This window comes from Eulemur rufifrons, chromosome 6 (genome assembly GCF_041146395.1).
Source record: "Eulemur rufifrons isolate Redbay chromosome 6, OSU_ERuf_1, whole genome shotgun sequence".
In the NCBI taxonomy this organism is placed as follows: domain Eukaryota; kingdom Metazoa; phylum Chordata; class Mammalia; order Primates; family Lemuridae; genus Eulemur; species Eulemur rufifrons.
Window position 1 is genome coordinate 73,529,377 of NC_090988.1, and position 19,633 is coordinate 73,549,009.

The 19,633-nt window shown below is 35.7% G+C and overlaps 2 protein-coding genes across 2 annotated transcripts in view; one reads left to right on the top strand and one right to left on the bottom strand.

Moving 5' to 3' along the window:
* ANO3 (anoctamin 3) overlaps window positions 1-19,633 on the top strand; it is a 355,086-nt gene that overhangs the window by 293,032 nt on the left and 42,421 nt on the right. The window contains exons 16-17 of the mRNA XM_069471200.1: window positions 18,895-18,977; window positions 19,395-19,535. Coding sequence (XP_069327301.1) covers window positions 18,895-18,977; window positions 19,395-19,535 — 224 coding nt within the window. The remainder of the gene's footprint in view (window positions 1-18,894; window positions 18,978-19,394; window positions 19,536-19,633) is intronic.
* Window positions 1-19,633, bottom strand: part of SLC5A12 (solute carrier family 5 member 12) — a 174,077-nt gene that overhangs the window by 53,505 nt on the left and 100,939 nt on the right. The gene's annotated exons all lie outside the window — the stretch shown is intronic.

The following is a 19,633-nucleotide window of genomic DNA, read 5'->3' on the forward strand; positions in this document are numbered from 1 at the left end:
GACTTAGCCTTTTAGATTTTCAATGGGTGCTAGACCTGTGCACATATCATGCTAAATAAAATAATTATATGTACTGTACATTTTGCCAACTTTTTAAGATAACCTTTCAAAAACATGTACAGAAGCTTCTAATCTATTGTATTAGAAGTCTGCTTTTCAAAAACTATCATGTTATGATACTTAAAGCAAAAACCTTTAAATTCAAGTGCATAATTTAAATCTAAAATTCAATTTATATTCATGTTTTTATTTCCACTTTAAACATTTTGAAACCTTTACTGAGATCCGACTTAAGGAAATTCTGTTTTTTAATAACATATGTTTTAAATAAGGCTTTTATTTAACTCTTCATCATCTAGCAAATTTGGCAGTGATTCTTAAGGTTAAATTATTTAACAGAGCAAACACTCATTTGGAAAGTAACGACTTAATGGAACAACTACCTGTCTTTAAAAGAGTTGCCGTAACTACTTGCCAGGCTGTTCTGTCAAAAGTTGAGGTGACTTTGATTCTCTTTGGAAAATAAATGAGAGAGAGAGGAAGAGAGAGAGGGAGAAAGAAGCCGAGCACACACTTACCTTCAGGTCTAGGAGGTATTTACAAACGGGAACTGAGCTGAAATATCACAGTCGTCCTGGCTATGATGCGTCTGCCTTACATTAGAGAAAACAGATAGATTGCTTGTGGCAATGGTGCACTAAGCAGGAGGGTGCCAGGGAAACAAAATTAGGTGGGGCTGGCTGTGTCTTGCTTGTGTAAGAGAGCACTCAAGAACCTGACTGACCTGCTTCTCGGTGAGCATTAAGATATCGCCTCATTCAGGTCTTTAACAACAACAACAAAAAGCCCAACCCTCCAGTTTTCATAGGTTGGTCGTTTTGACTTTGGGGCAGGCTATTCTCATCAGCGGTGGCAAAACAAGGGGCATCCATTTCTTGCCCTAGGTGAAAAAAAGGACAAAGACTTTGGTAAAGTCCTCCAGTGTATCAGGAATTTCTGACATATGCCAGGTCCCCACGCTTTGCAGATGAGAAAACCAAAACGAGCCATGCCCCTGCACCTGTTGCTCTATCCCGTTCCTATGTTCCCCAATTCATAAACCAATCTTTCTCTACCTTAGTGGGTTGCCCTGTTCGTGTACTTAAAATCTGACTGTAAACAATGTAAAGGAGTCAGTAGTGAAGCACCTTGTCTGCAATGAAATTGGTTTTATATAAAGTCACACTTCACAATGTGCATTAATGTGAGAACTCTGTGAAGCATTAGGTTAGAAATAATCACCAGGGCTGAGATCGGGTTTCTTGCTGACTTTCAAGAGTTTGGGTGGTAAGTGGGGCCTGTCGGAGAATGGCCACGTGATCCTGAGTAATCCTAGGGGCCTTCTCAATTAAGTAGTTTCCATCCTGTGTTCTCTTTGCTTTTGCTCTCGATTTAGAAGCTGGAGAGTTTCAGAAGTGCCTGGGTAATGCTTGATTAAATACTAGAGTTGAATAACAACTTGGCATACTTCCTTTGCTTCCTTTCACGGCTTATGAAAGAGAGAAGAGTGAAACTGGGATATTCTGCACATCAATATTTGGGGACTGGTGCCAAGGTCTATTCAGTTCAGTGTGCCTGAGGTTCATATTTGGTTTCTGTTGCACAAGAAGATAGGTTTGCAACTGCTAAGAGAGAAAACGAAACTTTAGCTAAAATGCAGGAGCTAGTAAACTCCAAATGGAATGCAAAGAATCTGCCCAGTTAATTGGCCCCAGGAAAGACCAAGGTAATTCTATAGTTTTAATTTTTCTGAAGCCCAAAGGCCCTTTCAGAGTTTGATTAGAAATTAAATCAACTTCTAAAAAATATTCGCTCAAAGGATATTCAAGCTGTCTCTGCACTGGTATGAAGAAAAGCGAGTAAAATTTAATCAAGCACTGGTTACTGAGCAATGGCTTCATAGAACACTATTGGTTATTTTCAGATTAGCCAGTTACTAGGAATAAATCTTACTACAAAATATTTCATTTATACTAAGCCTGCATGGGCAGGATTGGTTATACCCTATCCCGAGGCATTTTCCTCCACATGTGTAGGAATATCATTACCTTTTTTGCCTTGACTTTGGTAATAATTGTGGCTTATACCAGGCATGAATATTACAAGGCACTTTTGCTACAACTCTTCTTTCACTGCTACTAAAGTTAAAGCTAATCTCTCATGATGCTCTTTCCTGAAGATCCTAGCTGCAGGCTTAGAATCCTATTCATCGTTTTGCCCTCCTTACAAGCATAAATAATTGATTAGAACTGATCCTAGAGATAAACACTACCTACTTTCTCTGTCTTGAGCACATCTGGAAATAAAGTATAAAATGAAAACCGTACATAAATTTAATGCTGCAGTTGTTACTTAGCTCACTTAGTTGTAATCAGAAACTTTAAGTCACCTGAGTTGGGGTTAAAAAAGTAATTTTTAGCAAAACAAGTCTCACTGAAATATAGTTTCAGGTTCTAGGTAAGACCAATCCCATTTTAGACCTTGTTTCTCTAGAGGAACTCAACAATAAGGGACAATTAGCTGAAATTTCATCAGCCAAGCCAGCTGAGATGACACATTGTGCAATGCTTGTATAATTTTTTTTGTGCCTACCTACTGTGGTGCCTTTCATCTGGTATTCACCATCTGCCTTACACTCATTAATTAAATTTCACAATACATACTGGGAGGAAGAAACACCTCTTCTTTGTCTGAAATGGTGGAACCACTCACAAATGGGGTTTTCAGAACAGGAAAGGACATTACTGAAAACAGAACCAGAACATAGCTTGGGATCACATGGCAAATAAAATAAAAAACACTGTTTTGGATCCAAAAAAGTATCTTTTTGTACAAATCCTCTAACGTGAAATGCCTGATGCTAATGTCACACATAGAGAATTTGTTTGCATTTATCAAATTTATTGATAGGTTATGAATCTGAAACAGGCCACAAATTGAATTCTTGTTTTATCTCCCCATAGGGTCATGGGCACTTTAAGCAACACATATGTAATTAAAATAATAAAATAAATTACATCATAATTATATTATTTGAGAGTACTTCAAATATTCTTTATAAATAAAATGGAATTTAATGGCTGGGAAATTTATTTGGGGATGATAACATTTAATTTCTTTCAATATTCTATTGGAATAGAAATAGAATGAAATTTATCATTCTATAAATGCTAATAGTTGCTTAACATACAAGCTTATCTTTTTCTTAAGTCATATGATGTTATAATATGATCTTTTTTACTTAACTATAACTTTACAGAAAGATCAAATGTTCCATTTTCATGTTAAGGAGATTATATGACAATGGCCTTTGTTAAGTAGGGATTATGACATACCGTATTATCTATGTACATATATACATACTTTCATGCATACATATATAAATGATGAGCTAAGGAAAGTTATAAACCTGATATATCACTAAAAATAACTTTAAAGGGTAGATACCTATGTAATTTTTGGCATTTAATTCAGCCATAGTTCAAAGAAGTGAATGATATCGCTATAACAAAACCTGTTACATTTCTATCTACACATTTTTGTGAACATGTGTTCCCAGTAACTTTTAATAGTTTTATAAAAACAAAAAATTAAAATACAGTCAATGCTATAACCTATCTCATTGTAGTCAGAGCTAAGAGATACTCATGGATACCTAAACCATTGAAAAATAAACAAAAACTTCATTGATATCTTAGAGATGTGTTTATAATAAAATCTTAGCTTCTATGTTTAATATTGATTAAAATTTGAAATGGATTATATTGTTTCATTAATTGTGATGATAACTCAATCCTGGTTGTTTTCTAAAGAGCCTAATGGTCACAGGAAAGTTTAAAAATTTATATCTAGTTGTTTTATTGTTTTAGAGAAGGATGACAAGATAATAAACATTTTCAAATAAAAATATATATTAAGAATAATATTTTGAAGTAAAAATGGAATGGAAATAGATTTAAAGATAAAATGGAGCAATTAAAATTTTGCAACAAATATGAGTTTATTAAAAGTATATTTTTAAAGGGATATAAGTAGTCATAAAAGATTGGTATAAATTATATTTTAAAATGTCCAGTTTTGTAATGCACTGGAAATTATAATCTTTACAAGCATTTAAATATATAATGGAATGAAATTTTGGATGTCATTGTGAAAATCCACAAGAAGATACATAGTTTCACAAAATTATAATATTTTAGATTTTACACAAACATTTTGAAGACCAGTGATTTAGTGCATCTATTAAATTCAAAGTGGTAAATCAGACATTTTGAATAATTTCTAAGTCATGCCTAGTAATGCTTCAAGCTGTTCATAGATTCTAAGTATTTTATTTGCATTTTTTTGCACTATTTAGGGCCTGACACAAGTGTTTACTATGCCCTTTTATTCTTTCTTCTAGTTCTATCAGAAAAGAAAAAAAGTGGGGAGTGTTGCCAAAAGGTGATGGAGACATTTACAACACAAACACTACTTTCTTCAAAGTGTCACATTTGCTGGCATTGTCATACTCTGCATATGTTAGCAGAATAGCTTTGTGGCATAGGTGGTTTTATGGAATCTCTATTTAGTATCAGAGCTCCGAGGCTCCTTCCCTGGCTGGGTTCTCACGGCTGCTAATCACCAAGGGAGCAATGGGCACAGTAGCACAAGCTCAGGCTACCAAATCAATCACAGTTTCCGTGTTGAATCCTGGTTTTGCCCCTTACTGTTTTTATTACCTTGGCTGATCACCACATTTACAAGCCTGCTTTCCCATTTGTAAAATGGAGTGATACCTACTCCTGGTTGTATATGGGGAGTCAATGAGATAAGGTAGATGAATTCTGTGTTGTTTGACACTTAAGAGTCAAACTCAACTAGATTTTATTAATAATACATATAATAATTTTTGTTTGGAGATGGTAAAAATTGAAGCTTCAACATCAACATGAACAAAAGTTGAGAGGAATCCAACTAAGTGTACAAACACTTATGTTGAATTATTTTGAATTTGTGCCTATCTCTTAGCATACAGTTACTCAATAAATATTCATTGAATGAAAAATGAATAGGTTCACCATTAATTTTTGTGAAATTCTTCAATTTTAATTCATTTTTTTTCTGACGGAGAGGATTTCCCTGATCACCCTTTTCAAAACTACACTCCTCCTTTCTTGACCTAGCCTATCCCCTCCCCGCCTTATTTCCCCCATAGCACCTATTGCCAACTAGCATTCCCTATGTCTTATTGATATGTTATTTATTGTCTGTTCCCATACAAGAAAATAAGATCATAAAAGCAAACATTTTTGACTGCTTTCTTCATTGCTTTATCCACAGAACTAGACTAATGCCTGACATAGAGTAAATGCTCAATAAATGTATAAATGAATGAATACATTCATTAAATGAATGCACAAATGTGTGAATAAATATATTTAATAATGGTAATTTAAAAATGAATATATTATGCATAAGATATTTGAAAGCTCACTTTTTTCTTCTACCTAGAATATTATTACCATGATTGGCCCATTCAGATCTAAAACCTGTGTTTTTTTTCCACTTAATGCCATTCCTTGGATGTCTTTGTATGATTGTGTATATAGATCCTTGAGCAATTTCCTTTGGTAGGTGATTAGTGATGGGAGCTAGTTCACAAAACAAATTGGTTTTAGCTAGGGATGCCTAAGTCTTGTTATAATGTGAGAATGTAGAGAATATGGGCACAAATATAGATAAGTGGGTAGATGTGAATTTAGTGGATATTTTCTTCTGATTGCTTTATTTTTAATGATGAGGTAGTCAGAAAATTGTCAGCTGGGAGTAATGGGAGTGTAGGAGCTGCATGTTGGGGAAAAAAAAGACAGAAGAGAAAATATGATAACATGGCAGGCTTAAGGGCTACTCAAAGTTAGCAATCATTAATTTAAAGTAAGACAGTTTACTCAGCACAGCTGTGTTTTTCTCCAGCTTTGTTAATATGCATAAGTACAGATAGCAGATGTAGTGCTGGGTTTAACTGGGGTTGTTTTTAAACCGTGGGCTTATGACAAACTGAAATAAGAGCTAGAGAGTTGAAGGTATGTGCATGTGTGGAGTATAATGACTGCCCATTAGGGTACCTAAAGAAGAAATCGAGGGCAAGGGGGAGGAAAGGATAGTAAACATATGGTAGGATCAATGGATTGAAAAATCTGGGCCAAGAAATTGTTGGAATTGGAGTTTATAGGGAGTGAACTAGGAGGATCAATGTGTTGACTGGAGATTATGGAGAGTTCGCTATTATTGATAGCAATTATGTGCTGTGGGAGTACTTGAGTGAGGTAGAGTAGGAGAAAACAACTTTGAAGATAGAGATCAAAGAATTGAGAGCCAGGGTACTGGAAAGATTATGTGTGTATATTGTCATTTCTCAGAGTTATTTTGGGAGCCATATTCATAAGAGTTATACTAGGCCAAGAATAAAAATCTTCAGAGAAATGGGTAAGTGTCCCCAGGGAGCAGAAGATGATTAGCACAAGGAGAGGCAATGGGAAGTATGAATTGATAGTGTGAGATTCAAATCTGTGGATCTTTAAGGAGGAGGCAGAGAAAATGGTCTTGAAGCAGCGATGAGGGCAAGAAATTTACTACTTCATTATCAGTACTTATTGTTGTGGGAGACAAACAGCCGTCACCTGAGTGTGTCGCAGGGAAAGGAGGGTATCGGGAGCATCCCAGGTTTCAGTTAGAGCAAGAAGGTTAGTGGATGTGAAAGACTTGATTGACTTCATGTCAAAGGGGGCAAGTGAAAGTGTTTCGAGAGCTGGGGAGGAGTGGGAGATTGTCACAAAGGTAATTTTTGTTCCCCTACCCGTATGAGGATCAGATTGTGAGGGGTGAGAGATGATCTGGAAATGGTGGACTTTTTGAGGTAACTGAGAACAGGGTTAAAGACTGCAATGATATTTAGTCTTGATGGACCCAACTGTGGATGGGGACAGGCTGGAAAGGTGTGTGTACAGGATACGGGGATAGAGGCATGTTGCTAACATGGAGAGTCTGGGCTCCCTCTAGACTCCTGATGGTGGAAGAATTCTGAAGTGGAGCCTTTTATTCCTAAGACTTAACTGCCTCTCCAACCTGCAAGTGGCAGCCTGCTGCAAAATGATACTGCTCTCTTTAACAAGTACCTAATATTCTATTGTGTGGAGGAACCATAACTGATGCATTCCTGTGAGATGAAGTACACTATTGTAGAAGTTTTCTTCCTTTAGAACCCTAATTTCATCACAGAATCTAATCTCTTTAAGTAACTCTTGCCCAATTTATTAATTACCAACTATCAACTATTTTTATATGGACTTAAATAAGTGAAGTTACAACTAGGCATAAATATAATAAAGTGGCAAAGCTGGCAGTGTGATAAGATTACAACGTATTTCACCACTATTAGGAAAAGTTCTGAGTGATTTATTAATGCTTTCAAGGGGAAAAAAGTTAAGGCAATTAGAAAATCCTGGCACATCTAATTTGTTTCCTTTTATTTAAAAAAGTTATGATAGCTAAAAGTAACCTCACTAACAGCATCACACGGAGTTTATATTCTGAGTGTTCTCGCCACTGAGCCATGGCCTGGAGAGCACAGAGTGAGGAGAGAGAGATGCCTAGACTGCGGGTGCAGCCTGAGGAATCTTGGTTTGTTTCTTGGCTGAAAAGCAGGGGCAGAAGGAAAAGGAAACTTATTCCTGACCTGAAAGAGATTTTGAAATCGAGTTCACGGGCAGCAAATAACAATGACAGTGGCTTTCTCATCCATTGAAAGAACTGTAAACACCTTAAACACTGTTCAGGGAACAGTAACAACATGTGATCTTTAAGCTGACAATTCCTAGAAGCTCTTAGCTACAGAGAAGGAAATACACTTCTGTGCTGAATCAAGAGAAACAAATTAGATATGCCAGGATTTTCTAAGTATCTGCCTTACTTTTTTTTTTTTAGAAAGCAAAAGAAAGCATTAATAAATCACTTGGATCTTTTCCTATAGGTGGTGATGTTGTGAATCCCCTCCTTTGAGTAAGTACTTTAAACTGGTGACACTGTCTTAGGAGTCAGAGGTACCTGGGATACATAGTGGAGTCCATTGGGGGCAAGTTCATTATGTTTTCTGAGCTTGGTGTTATTACCATCAAAATAGCAATAAAATGATTTCTTGCACATGGAGCTGTTGTGAAGATTTGAGGAGTTAATATTTATAAAACAGGTAACAGGGTGGCTAGCACAGAAGTTTTTAATGCATTATAGCTATTCATGGGAAGTATATACACAATTTTGAAAGCCCCTTTTGAGAAAAATAATATAATAATATGCATACAAAATGAGGTACACAAGTAAGAATCAGTGAAATCACAAATTTATAAATTTTAAAAAGATCAAAAATAACATACACAAAAAACAAAATCCAGAAAAGTATCAATACTTTAACTAACTGCTTGACACAAGTCTGTAAGGCTTTTTAGCCTACATTTGTCTGTCTTTTGTATTACCTCTTCATGTGATGTTTAAAAAATATTTCATAGACAGTAGATGAAAGTAATTCAGTCTTTCCTTCTCTAGCATGGTTAATTCAAAGTTATTTTTATTATTAAGAGTTTTGAAAAGTTTATTTCAGCTTCATAATTCATTGTTGGTAATATGTACATTTTGAAGATTGTTGTGAATTTGTGAAAATCTCTAGTGTCTTTCACAGATGAGTTGAAATTTTTGAAATTTCCCATAGTTCCTGGTCTCATATATTTCAGATCTTATTTCTCTTAGATTATTTTTGCTGGGCATCATAAAACATGTGCAAATCACCATACAAGCCCTGGCCTGGCACCTGAGAGAGTCATCATGTAAATTAGAAGGAATTTCCTAGGAATCCATTCCTACATTAAGGTGGTTAACAATAACTGAACAACACGTGAAAGTGCCCGTGAACTACATAAACATTTTTTATTAAACTCAAAGTAAATTTATTCTTGACTCATCATTTTATGGGTCAGCTGTCAAAGCCACTCAGGGCCACTCTTCCACCCAATGTCAGGAGAAGTCAAAGATTCTGGCTTTGTCTACATGGAGCTTTTAGACATATCATAAGTGTAAATATTATATCAATTACCATTTGAACTGATTGGACATTTGCTCAAATTGTGAATCAAGAAGCATTATGTTTCTCTCTGCATGTCTGACTCCACAAATTCAGGTATAGTGTTCTTATTTTTTTTTAGTAGTGTTCTTATAAAAGAAAAATATAATCTTTTCAGACAATTAAGTTATGAGTATGGGTCAAAATTTTAATAGAGTTTTACTGCAAAGAAAAAGTCCTATAAAAGACCAAGGCAAAGATTTCTGTCTTGGTAGAAACATGTGTAAGAAAATAGATTGGTTAGTAAATATTTTACTGCCTAATTGATTCTGGGTGGATGAGCAGCCAGCATCCCAGAAGTTCCCAATTTCATATAGGTCTTTCAGAAATTTACTTAAAACATTTTGTCTATGATGCTAATTTCTCCCCAGAAGGCTGCTGCAAATTATGTAGCTTAAAAAGTTTTATCTCAAACTATGTTTTAAATAAATCATGGGAAAAATTCACCATTTGGATCTGGATTTGAATTCCAGCCATATGACATCCCCAGAGAACTTAAACTCTAAGAGTTTCAATTTGCTTATCTAATGAGTAAGATTAGCAACCCAAAGTAAGTGACCTAGGCAAAGATCTCAATCAATGCAGGTTTATTAAGCCAAAGATTGAGGACATGCCTGGGGAAAATGCAAGCTACAGATCCCTCTGTGACTGTTTTTCCAAAGAGCAATTTGGGAACTTCGGTTTTGAAGTGGGAGAGGACACACAGAAAGAAAAAGGGGGAGGGTGAGTGGGCAGTGAGGCAAATGGTTACATTCTGTGAGGCCCAGAAAATCTACATTTTACTTAAAATAAGGTGAATATTTAAAGAGAAAAAGGGAGTGAAGGAAGAATCAATTATAGAGATGTCTCTGAATAAGTGGAAGAATGATCTTGTTTTGTCTCTATTCTACACCTGGAAAGATAAATTTGTAATCAACATTATTAATGTGGAATTGAATAGATTCAGTTTCAGGAGCTGGACTTAGCCTTTCGAGCTAAAGTTACAATTTGCATATCGTCGTTTATGGAAGGCCAGCAAGGAATTTCCTTAGGAATGATCTGTAGGGGCAGTCCTGTAGATTTCTGAGGCCTTTTATTATGTGAAATGTTAGTAACAGTTAATTCAGCTTCCAGTCTTGACCTTCTCTTTTGCATAAGGAGCTGGGGGTGGTCCTGAAATTTTCATTTTCCTTTACAAGATCAATAATCTTTATTTAATTTGGGTTGTTGTGAGATGATGTGAGTTAATGTAAAAATATCTAGGACAAAGTCTGGGACATTGTAGGTGCTAGGTCTCCTCTCACTCTGTGGAAGTATGATGCAGTTCCTTTTTTTTTTTTTTGTATGTCCTCCTATTGTGATAGACATACATTGTGCTCTCAAAAAATAAGTTTTGGATTGAATTATTGACTCAAGGGGCAGCTTTGCAGTCTTAAATACAAAAGGAGGTAAAGGACGATATAAGTTGTTTACTAGGTCATGGCCAAAAGATTGAAAGGGTTATATAGAAGCTGACTGGTTGCGACTGAATTTTTATAAAAGTGAAATAATTGAAATATAAATAATTGATAATAGCTCTGTTTTCCTGGCAGAAAAATATCTCTGTGCAGTAAAAGCAAGAACTTTGTCTACAACATTTCCTATGTATAAAACCAGCTAAGTATTAAAAAATTTTAGGGGTATTGTAATTTATTATACACTTCAAGTGGATTAAGCATAGTTAGACCACTTACAAATTGTCCCTCACTTAGTTCATACAACACTCCTATGAAGACAATTTTATTATTCTGATTATTCTGATTTTAAGTTATAAAAACAGTTTTATCATTGTTCAGGAATTTGTCCAAGGTCACAATTAGAAAAGAATTTAAGGATCTTTTGAACCTAGAACATCCCTCCCTATTCTAATCTATGCTTTTTGTCTAATACCAGACGGTCATTCCTGTATGTTCTGAGAACATTATTACTTGATCAAAAAGGTAAATTTTATTTTGGTTAATATAAAAACGAAGTTAGTAATTTCTTTTATTGTGATTGATATTCACCTAGGTGGCAAGTACAGTCTAACTAAGGTGGTACTATATCCAGTTCAAGAGAGATGCTTATAGGTTAAAAAGGTAAATTTTTAATAACGTTTAGGGCTCTGGCTCCAGCCAGTCAGAATAGATAAATACCTTATGTCTGGAGCAGTTTCCTGAAGGCCACAAGCTGGTCTAGGGGTTAACTGCACAGGTACCTGGTCCTGGTGAAGGTTTCCTGGGGAGAACAGACCAGCCAATAAGGGGGGGATGAAGTCTTTAAGGGATTCAGTTATAGCTTCATTTTTCTTTTTTTCTTTTATACATTAACAACTGGTGTGGCCATGCCTCTGAGTATCAGCAAATTATCAGTGCTAAATATGCTGCTCAAGAAAAGTACCTTGGATGGAAAAACTAAATTTTTGGGGGGTGGGGTGGGGAGGAAAGAAATTTTACTTTGTTGACAAAGGAGGAGAAATGGCAGACCTTCTTGCCTCAAAAGCCAAATTTCCTGAACATTAGCAGAAATACAGAGCTTTTAAAGGATGGGTTCTCAGCTTCAGGCAATTGCTGTTCAACTATAGTTGATGATTCTGATCATCTCATCTCCACTGTAGACAATCTCATGATCTCCACCCAGGACCTAATAGTAGCCATTTATTGATGGTGGAATTATTGGTGACTTTTATTTTCTTCTTTACACTTTTAACTAACTCATTGAGCATATATTACTTGAAAGCCTAGAATATGCTAAGTACTCCTATATCCCTGGATTTTAGAAGTGAACAAGACAAAGTGCTTTTGCTGGTGTTACATTTGCAATTAGAAAATGTTTAACAGAGTTAAAGAAAATTTATCAAATAGTTGAATGGTAAGATGAGGAAAGGGCCTGAGAAAAAATATTTCTGTGTTTAAAAAGATCCTATTGTATTTTATAAAAATTATGTGGCAAAAAGCTGACAAATTTGTATTTATGTGGGCACTTCCAATATTTTAGCAATTCAACTGAGAGTATTCATTTCAATTTGAACAAACACTACTGAAATGTATAATATACAAATGGCAATAACATATTGAATGATGGTAAGTGTTAGCGCTAAAGGGACTCTTTACATCACAGTTAAGAGTCTACTTTGGTCGATATTGTGGTGAGAGTTCTCATTATATTTTAATATAACATGATGATGTTTATGTGTAGCTTCGTATTTCTACATGAATTTTCCTAGGGGGGAAAATGTCAAGTCTGATTTCAGAAATTGGTGAAAACTTTCAGTGCTTGGGCTTCAAACTCTGGCTTTGCCATGTTCTTTCTTATTTAATGTTTTCAGAGAGGGAAAGAAAGGGGAGGGAAATTGGAAGTGAAGTTGGACAGAGTCCATGTCCTTAGAGAGAGGAAATTTAACAAAACTAGCAGGTCTTGACTGACCAGTTCCAGGTATGACTCTCTGTGTTAAGTATAGTTCAGTCCAAATGTTCCAAACTTGCCTCTCCACATATATTATAGGCTTTGAATATCAATTAGCCTATTTTATACTCATGTAGAGAACTCCATTAATTGCATTTGTATATGGTATTAACCAAAAACCCAGTAATTTTCCCCAGGCCTGGAAATTTTAAATGTCCCATATTCATGGCCCTTCTACTAAATGTGGAACCTGTTTAGCAAGGTTTCTATTTCTACCTCCTGTATACTGATGTTGCAATAGTGCATGGGGATGCCTGAGGATGTTGCTGAAAATAAAACTGGGGAATGGAGGAAAGTCTTCAGTAGTACTTGTGTGCTGTCCAAATTGGCAATCTCAGAGTTGGTGCTCTGATGAGCTGTTGTTTTGGCTGGGCCTTTTTCTGAGAAGGCTTTAAGTCTTTCTCTCTTCTGGTGAAAAAAAATACTTAGAATTCCTTTTTTTCTCCATATTCAGACATATTTAACTTCACTTGTTCTTTGAAATTGACCCCTTTTCCCTGCCATGCCCTGCCATCGACCCCCTTAGAAATATAGTGGAGTGGTTTTTAAAGCTCTATAAGCAATAATTAAAAAATAAATAAATAAAATAAAATTGAACTTGATTGCTCAATATATGAAACAGATAAAGAAGGAACTTTTTTGGTGAGATACCCTCTTTCTTCCCATATCTCTAGTGAAATTCCATGGAACATAATTTGAAAACCTGGACTAATGGAAAAAGCATATGACCAGGAGTTATAGTTATAATCATTGAATTCTATTCAATAATTCAGTTCAATTTAACAAACATTTATCGAGCATTTTTAGTGCACCAAGCACTAAAAATTCCAAGAAATAAAAGGCACGCAAGAAACTTAACTTCAAGTAAAGGAACAATCATGTATACAAACACGTATAATAAGCTATGTAATAAAGAGTTACAGATGCTTTGGACGGTTTCTAGACAAAGTCAATGATAAATTTCAACCACTCTGGGCTTTGTTTTCCATAAGTTTATAATAAATTACTTAGAACAAGCCACATGCAGGGTCTAATCTCCTTTACATTTATGATTCTGTGATTCTGTTATTCTGTGCTAATAACTGTAAGAGGAGAGAATGGACATGCAAGGACTAAATGCAGCATATACATCTTTGAAATGTTTTTAAAGTTGAGAAAAGTGTGTCATTGTAGCTAGAGAGGCAGGGTTAAAAAATAAATATGAGATATAGTTGCTAGGGAACAGAGTTATGCAGGGTCATCTCCAGCTTTTCCAGAATACTCCTTCCACCTCTCTGAGACATGGTGAAACCTGGCTCTCCTCTGATAACAAAATTCCCTTCTCCCCCGGAGGCCTCTTACCTCCTACCCATCCCCAACCCAGTTTTACAGAACCCAGAGGAAGAGTTGCTAAACTTTCCACATAGCGTAGTAAAAAACAGACAGCACATGCTTTTTGTAGAATTCATGCCACATGTGAAGTGAAAGTGCTCCATAATCCACTTCCCACAGACAATTAGTGTTAACACTTTGGTACATATTCTTTTGAGCATTATGTGTAGATCTAGATTTGTCAATCTACCTATCGATATATATGTATCTACATTTCTAAACTTTCCCTACATCTATGTCTGTATTGATACTTCATTCTTTATAAATGCAATGACTTTTACTTTATACACTTTCATTTTTAAAGTATTTTTATTTTAACATTAAGTAAGTTTAATACACACTCCTCTCTTCACCATCCCACAACCTCTGTTGCCAAGCTCATTCTAAGCCGTTACTCCTTTGTCCATACACAACAGACTTCCCTCCTTTGAACCTCATGCTGTTTCATTTCTGCTATTTTCTCCAAATCCTGTGTCCAGGATACTTCACTCTTGACCACTTTCACAGCTTCCTCTCAGATTTCCATTCCCACCCATCAACACCTTTATTCTCAAGTCTATCCATTAACATTCAGGGAGGGATTGTATGGCAGACACAGGATAAATTTTGGAGTCAGGAGGACTTCGGTTCCAACCATCTTAACCTCCAGCGTCTTAACCTCTCAAAATTCCAAATTTCTTAAACCTCTCAAATTTCCAGATTTCTAATCTATAAAATTGAGGAGAATAATAATAGCCATTTTATGGCACATTTTATATACCCCTGGTATATGTAGTTGCACTCAGATTTTTGGTAACTGTTGAGAGAATGAATTTATAGACATTAGAAGTAATGAGTCTAAAATGATTATTCAAATGCTTGATACATAGTTAGAAATCAAAGCAAAATCAGAGCTATCATTTCTGAGGGCTTGACCTTACAGTTTTGGTATTAAGGTTCTAAGTAACCTTAGTAACTATGACTTTGATTTCTGTTCCACCTTTTTCATCAGCACAACTGCTTTTCCTCTAGGAGAAAGTGCTCAACCTTGGCTGCCCATTGAAAGTCCTTGGGAGCTTTAAAAAAATACTGATGCTGAGTATTGTCCCCAGAAATTTTTATTTAATGGGTCTGAGGTGTAGCCTGGGCATTGGGATTTTTTAAAGCTCTAAGATGTTAAACTGTATAAATGTCCCTGATTCAATTCTTCAGTTCTTCCCCTCCCCACACTCACCCCTCCTAAAACAGGTCCGGGCCTCTGTTACTGATGCTCCTATATTCTTTCAATCTCCTGACCTATCCAGCATCCCAGTTAACTGTGCATGCCAAACTTCTCACCGTCGATTATAATAAAAGGATGAATGTTTGCCTACCACTTTCATGTACTACAAGGTACTTTGTTCAAAGGCATTGATTCATGGTGTCCTTCACAGATTCCTGTTTCCTCTTGCAATTCCCATGCCCAGTGCTCAGTCTCGACCAAGATGCCAACTCAATTCCTTTTCTCATCCTCTTTCCCTCTGCTATCAGGGATGAGATGAGATTCACATAACTCTTCTAGGAAAACAGAGTCACTGAATTGAGACCTTGACATTTTTAGCTCTCCATCTCACATTGTCATCATTTGGAAACCACTCTTTGCTCCAGAGGAGGCAAAATGTGAGCCAATGGGTCAAGTCTTACTGATAACTTTGGGCAGTGTACAACTTTATTTCATTATGTATTGTTGGAAGTTGAGTGTGTCTAGATGAGCCAAGAATTTTGTGTAGAGGAGGCCCCGACCTTTCTTCCTGTGTTTATACAAGGCCATATACATTTACCTACTAGAGAGGACCTCGAGGCCACTTAAGTTGGGAGCTTCTGCTTCATCCTTTTGCTCAGATCTTGGCATAAGTAAGTGTCCTTTCTACTTTCCAAGGCTAGTTAATACAACCATGCCAGGAAACTGAACAGGCCTTTTTATTGCTCAGCTTACCCTTCAGATCCAGTCTAGTGGCCTGTGTTCCTAATCTGGGTTTGCAGCCACCCTGAAACTGGCTATGGAATGAGATATGATCTTCTCAGCTACCCACTTTCTTTTCAGCCCCTCACTGCAAGGCCAGGACCCACTACTGCTAAGCATAAGAGTTAGAAAGATCAGGAAAAAAGCGCACAAACCTGGGGAAGAGCACTGTGTTATCGTTAAGAATCAAGTCCTATAATGTATTTAATCACTTGCCATTTAAAAAATTATTTTCTAAAATCTTTTTTTTGAAATATAATTTACATATGGTAAAGTCTATAAATTGTTAGTACAGTCTGATCACTTTTGAAAAATACATGAACTTTTATAACCACCACTCCTATTAAAACATAAAATGTTTTCAACACCTCAGATACTTCCCTGAGCCACTTGCCATTCATCCCTACCCCCAGAAGCAACCACTGTTTTAATTTTCTAAGTTAGTTATTTTTATTATTAATGATATTTTTACTAGTAAGTTTAGTAGGATCTAGTAAATGTCTATTTATTTCAGTGTTTGACATACTGATAAATTATTCTGTATGCCCTCTTTCTAATTAACAATTTTAAAAAGTGAGAATATGGATTTACTTAAGAGCTTAAATAAATAAGTCATGAATAAAATAAATGTATCTCAAGCTGAGAATGGGTTTTTAACACATAGGCTAGTTCCATATTGAAATTTAAAATAAACACCCTACTTCCTGAGAAAGAGCCAATTATCCTCTAGTTACCTTCAAGTTAAAATCACACCAACTCTAAGATGACCTCTATTTCTTAGATTTGTTGCAGATGCTTCTTGCTTAAATATATGCTGGAAATATAAATGAAGAATACAATACATGACACATTTCAACTTTACACTTTGACTTAGATTAATGATAATTAGAATTTGATTGAATATTCTCTGTGTTGTACTATATTAAAAACTTTAAGTACCATAAATCATTGTGTGTTACACTTGCTTACTTAACACAGCTTTTTTGTTTTTAATTTTTCTTTAATATTAAATCCTTTATCTTTGTCTGTCTTTCTGTTGGCTTCCTCTATATTCCATTTTCCCCCCAAGTCCTAGATCCCCCTGTTGGCAACAGTTATTGTGGTTTTCAATTTTAAAAGCAATTCTAGTGTTTGGAGAACCTCATTTGTCTTGCTGTCAATAAAGTTTGGTTATCTCTTAGTCATCCCTACTCTTTTAAAACTTTACAGAAAGTCGGTAGAGAATAGTATTTAGGGTAGACCAGGCGGGGGCTGGCGGCAGGTGGGGGGTGGGGGGCGGTGGGAACATCCCAAGGACTACATCAGCCAGGCAATGTGGGTGTAGAGTTAACTAGCAAGAATTTCAGTCCTGGCTCTGCCATTTATTGTATGTATGATCTTGGACACAGTCAATAACAATACTTGCCATATCTCCTTGTAAATGTTATAAGAATGGCAATGAAACTTAATAGGGAACTTAACAAGAAAAAGCTGTGTAAATTTTAACATGGGATAAAACTTAAGGTATGTAACTATGAACATTGTATTTTTTCCTAACCAATACTGGTGCTGATTTTTAATTATAAAGAAAAATGAGAACAAGACCTCAGAATTATGTTTTCCTGGCTCTCTTTTGCACTGAAGTCAAGAGGAGAGTGAAAGCAGGCAAGAAAAAGATGGCATTTATTAATATTTACTCTATCAACTGCTTGCATTTTTTTCCAAAAAGCATTGTGTTTCTCTTCTTGAACTATAATTTTTCCTTCACTATAACTCCTATTACAGTGTAAATTAACTTTATTGAGATGACTGTCTTCCTCCACTAGATAAGAAGATCCCTGAGGTTAGAGTACCTTGCCCAAAATAAGAAATAGTCAATAAATGGATGTGTGGATGGATGCATGGGTGACTAGTACCACAGATTTTTAAGATATATATGTGAGCTCTTAGTTATGTCCACAGAGTCTTGAATGATGTAAGGTGGAGCCTACTTAGCAAAGAACAATCTTTCCCTCAGCTGTTTCTGCAAAACAGCCAGATAATAACTCAGGCATTTTTTTTTTTTTTTTTTTTACTTTTCCCATTGAGTCCTTTTCAGTCTACTCAGAGTCTACCTAGAATATGCATCCAAGAGTATCTTCTCTGTTCTCTCTGTTCTTCTCCTCCACCAGGATAGCCTTGCTCTTTTATTCTCTCTCTCCCATACCACTCTCTGGGATTTGGATGAGTAGCATCTGATCTTTAGTGTCATTCCTGGAAAAGGCTTTTGTTTTGTTTTGAGTCTTAGGTATTTTTGAATAAGCACTCAGGCCAAAAAGGACAATAATATTTAGCTCACTAATATTGACCTTCTCTCATAGCATTGTTTTGATGAGTCATTCTGACAAAAGTCTCTGCTTATTAATTCCAGTGAAAGAAACACTCACCTGTAGGAGTACACACTGATAGCCGTGTATAGACCCAAGGGAGAAGAGGGTGAGGGGAAAAGAGAATTCAATCTTATTACTTTAATACTAATTTACTTAGCACCCTATGTACGCACCATCCAATTGGTATTAACTGAAGTAACTGACCAACACTTAAGTGCACATATAGTTGTAACATTCATCAGGTGTCAGGCAGATGGGTGGGGAGAGGTGGGGATGGGTATATTCACACCTAATGGGTGTGGTGCGCACCCTCTGGGGGATGGACATGCTTGAAGCTCTGACTCAGATGGGGCAAAAACAATATATATAACCTAAACATTTGTACCCTCGTAATATGCTGAAATAAAAAAATTTAAATATTAAAAAAATACTAATTTGCTTAATTTTAATAATTTTAAAATATGAAAGTGTATCAATATGAAGAAGAAAAGCAATGTGATGTGGTTTGGGTAAAGAATTATTATTATTATTATATTTTATAGCCACAGTCTTCCTGGAGTTTTGGAAAAGGAGACGAAGTATACTGACCTATACTTGGGACCTTACCGAATGGGAAGAAGAGGAGGTAAGATATTAGAATACCAGGAAATAAGGAAACTGAGCTGTCCCATGATGCAGAAAATTATTTATTGCCCTAACTTTCAGTATGGAAGCAGCTAAATACCATTAAAATTTTTTCTTGGTGTTTTCTACTAACAAGATTTCTTATTTCATGAAGATAATAGAGATCAGTGATGAAGTATGTATTTTTCAAACAACTTCTGTGATGTTTCCTTGAATGACATTAGTGGAAAATGATGCTAATTAAAATACTGCTTAGGGTTTATTTGGAAAATAATTGGTATCTTATTTTTGAAAAGTTGCTTGTTTGTGAAGACTTTAATACAAAAGTAGGCCAAATTTAGGAGTTTTGCATCAACTCTTGGAAGATTTTTTTAAGTTTATGGCTTTGATATTTAAGTAACTTTAGTTTCTCTTATAGGAAACACTTCGTCCCCAGTTTGAAACAAAGTATTACAAGATGGAGGTAATAAATCCCATCACGGGAAAACCTGAGCCGCATCAGCCTTCCTCAGACAAAATCACTCGTCTTCTTGTTTCTGTCTCAGGAATATTCTTCATGGTAAAGTATAGCCATCAACATCAGAATGTTATGGGATTCAGGCTTAGAAGGAAGTCCTATGATACCAACTCATTTTGTGACCCTGAGGATATAAGAAA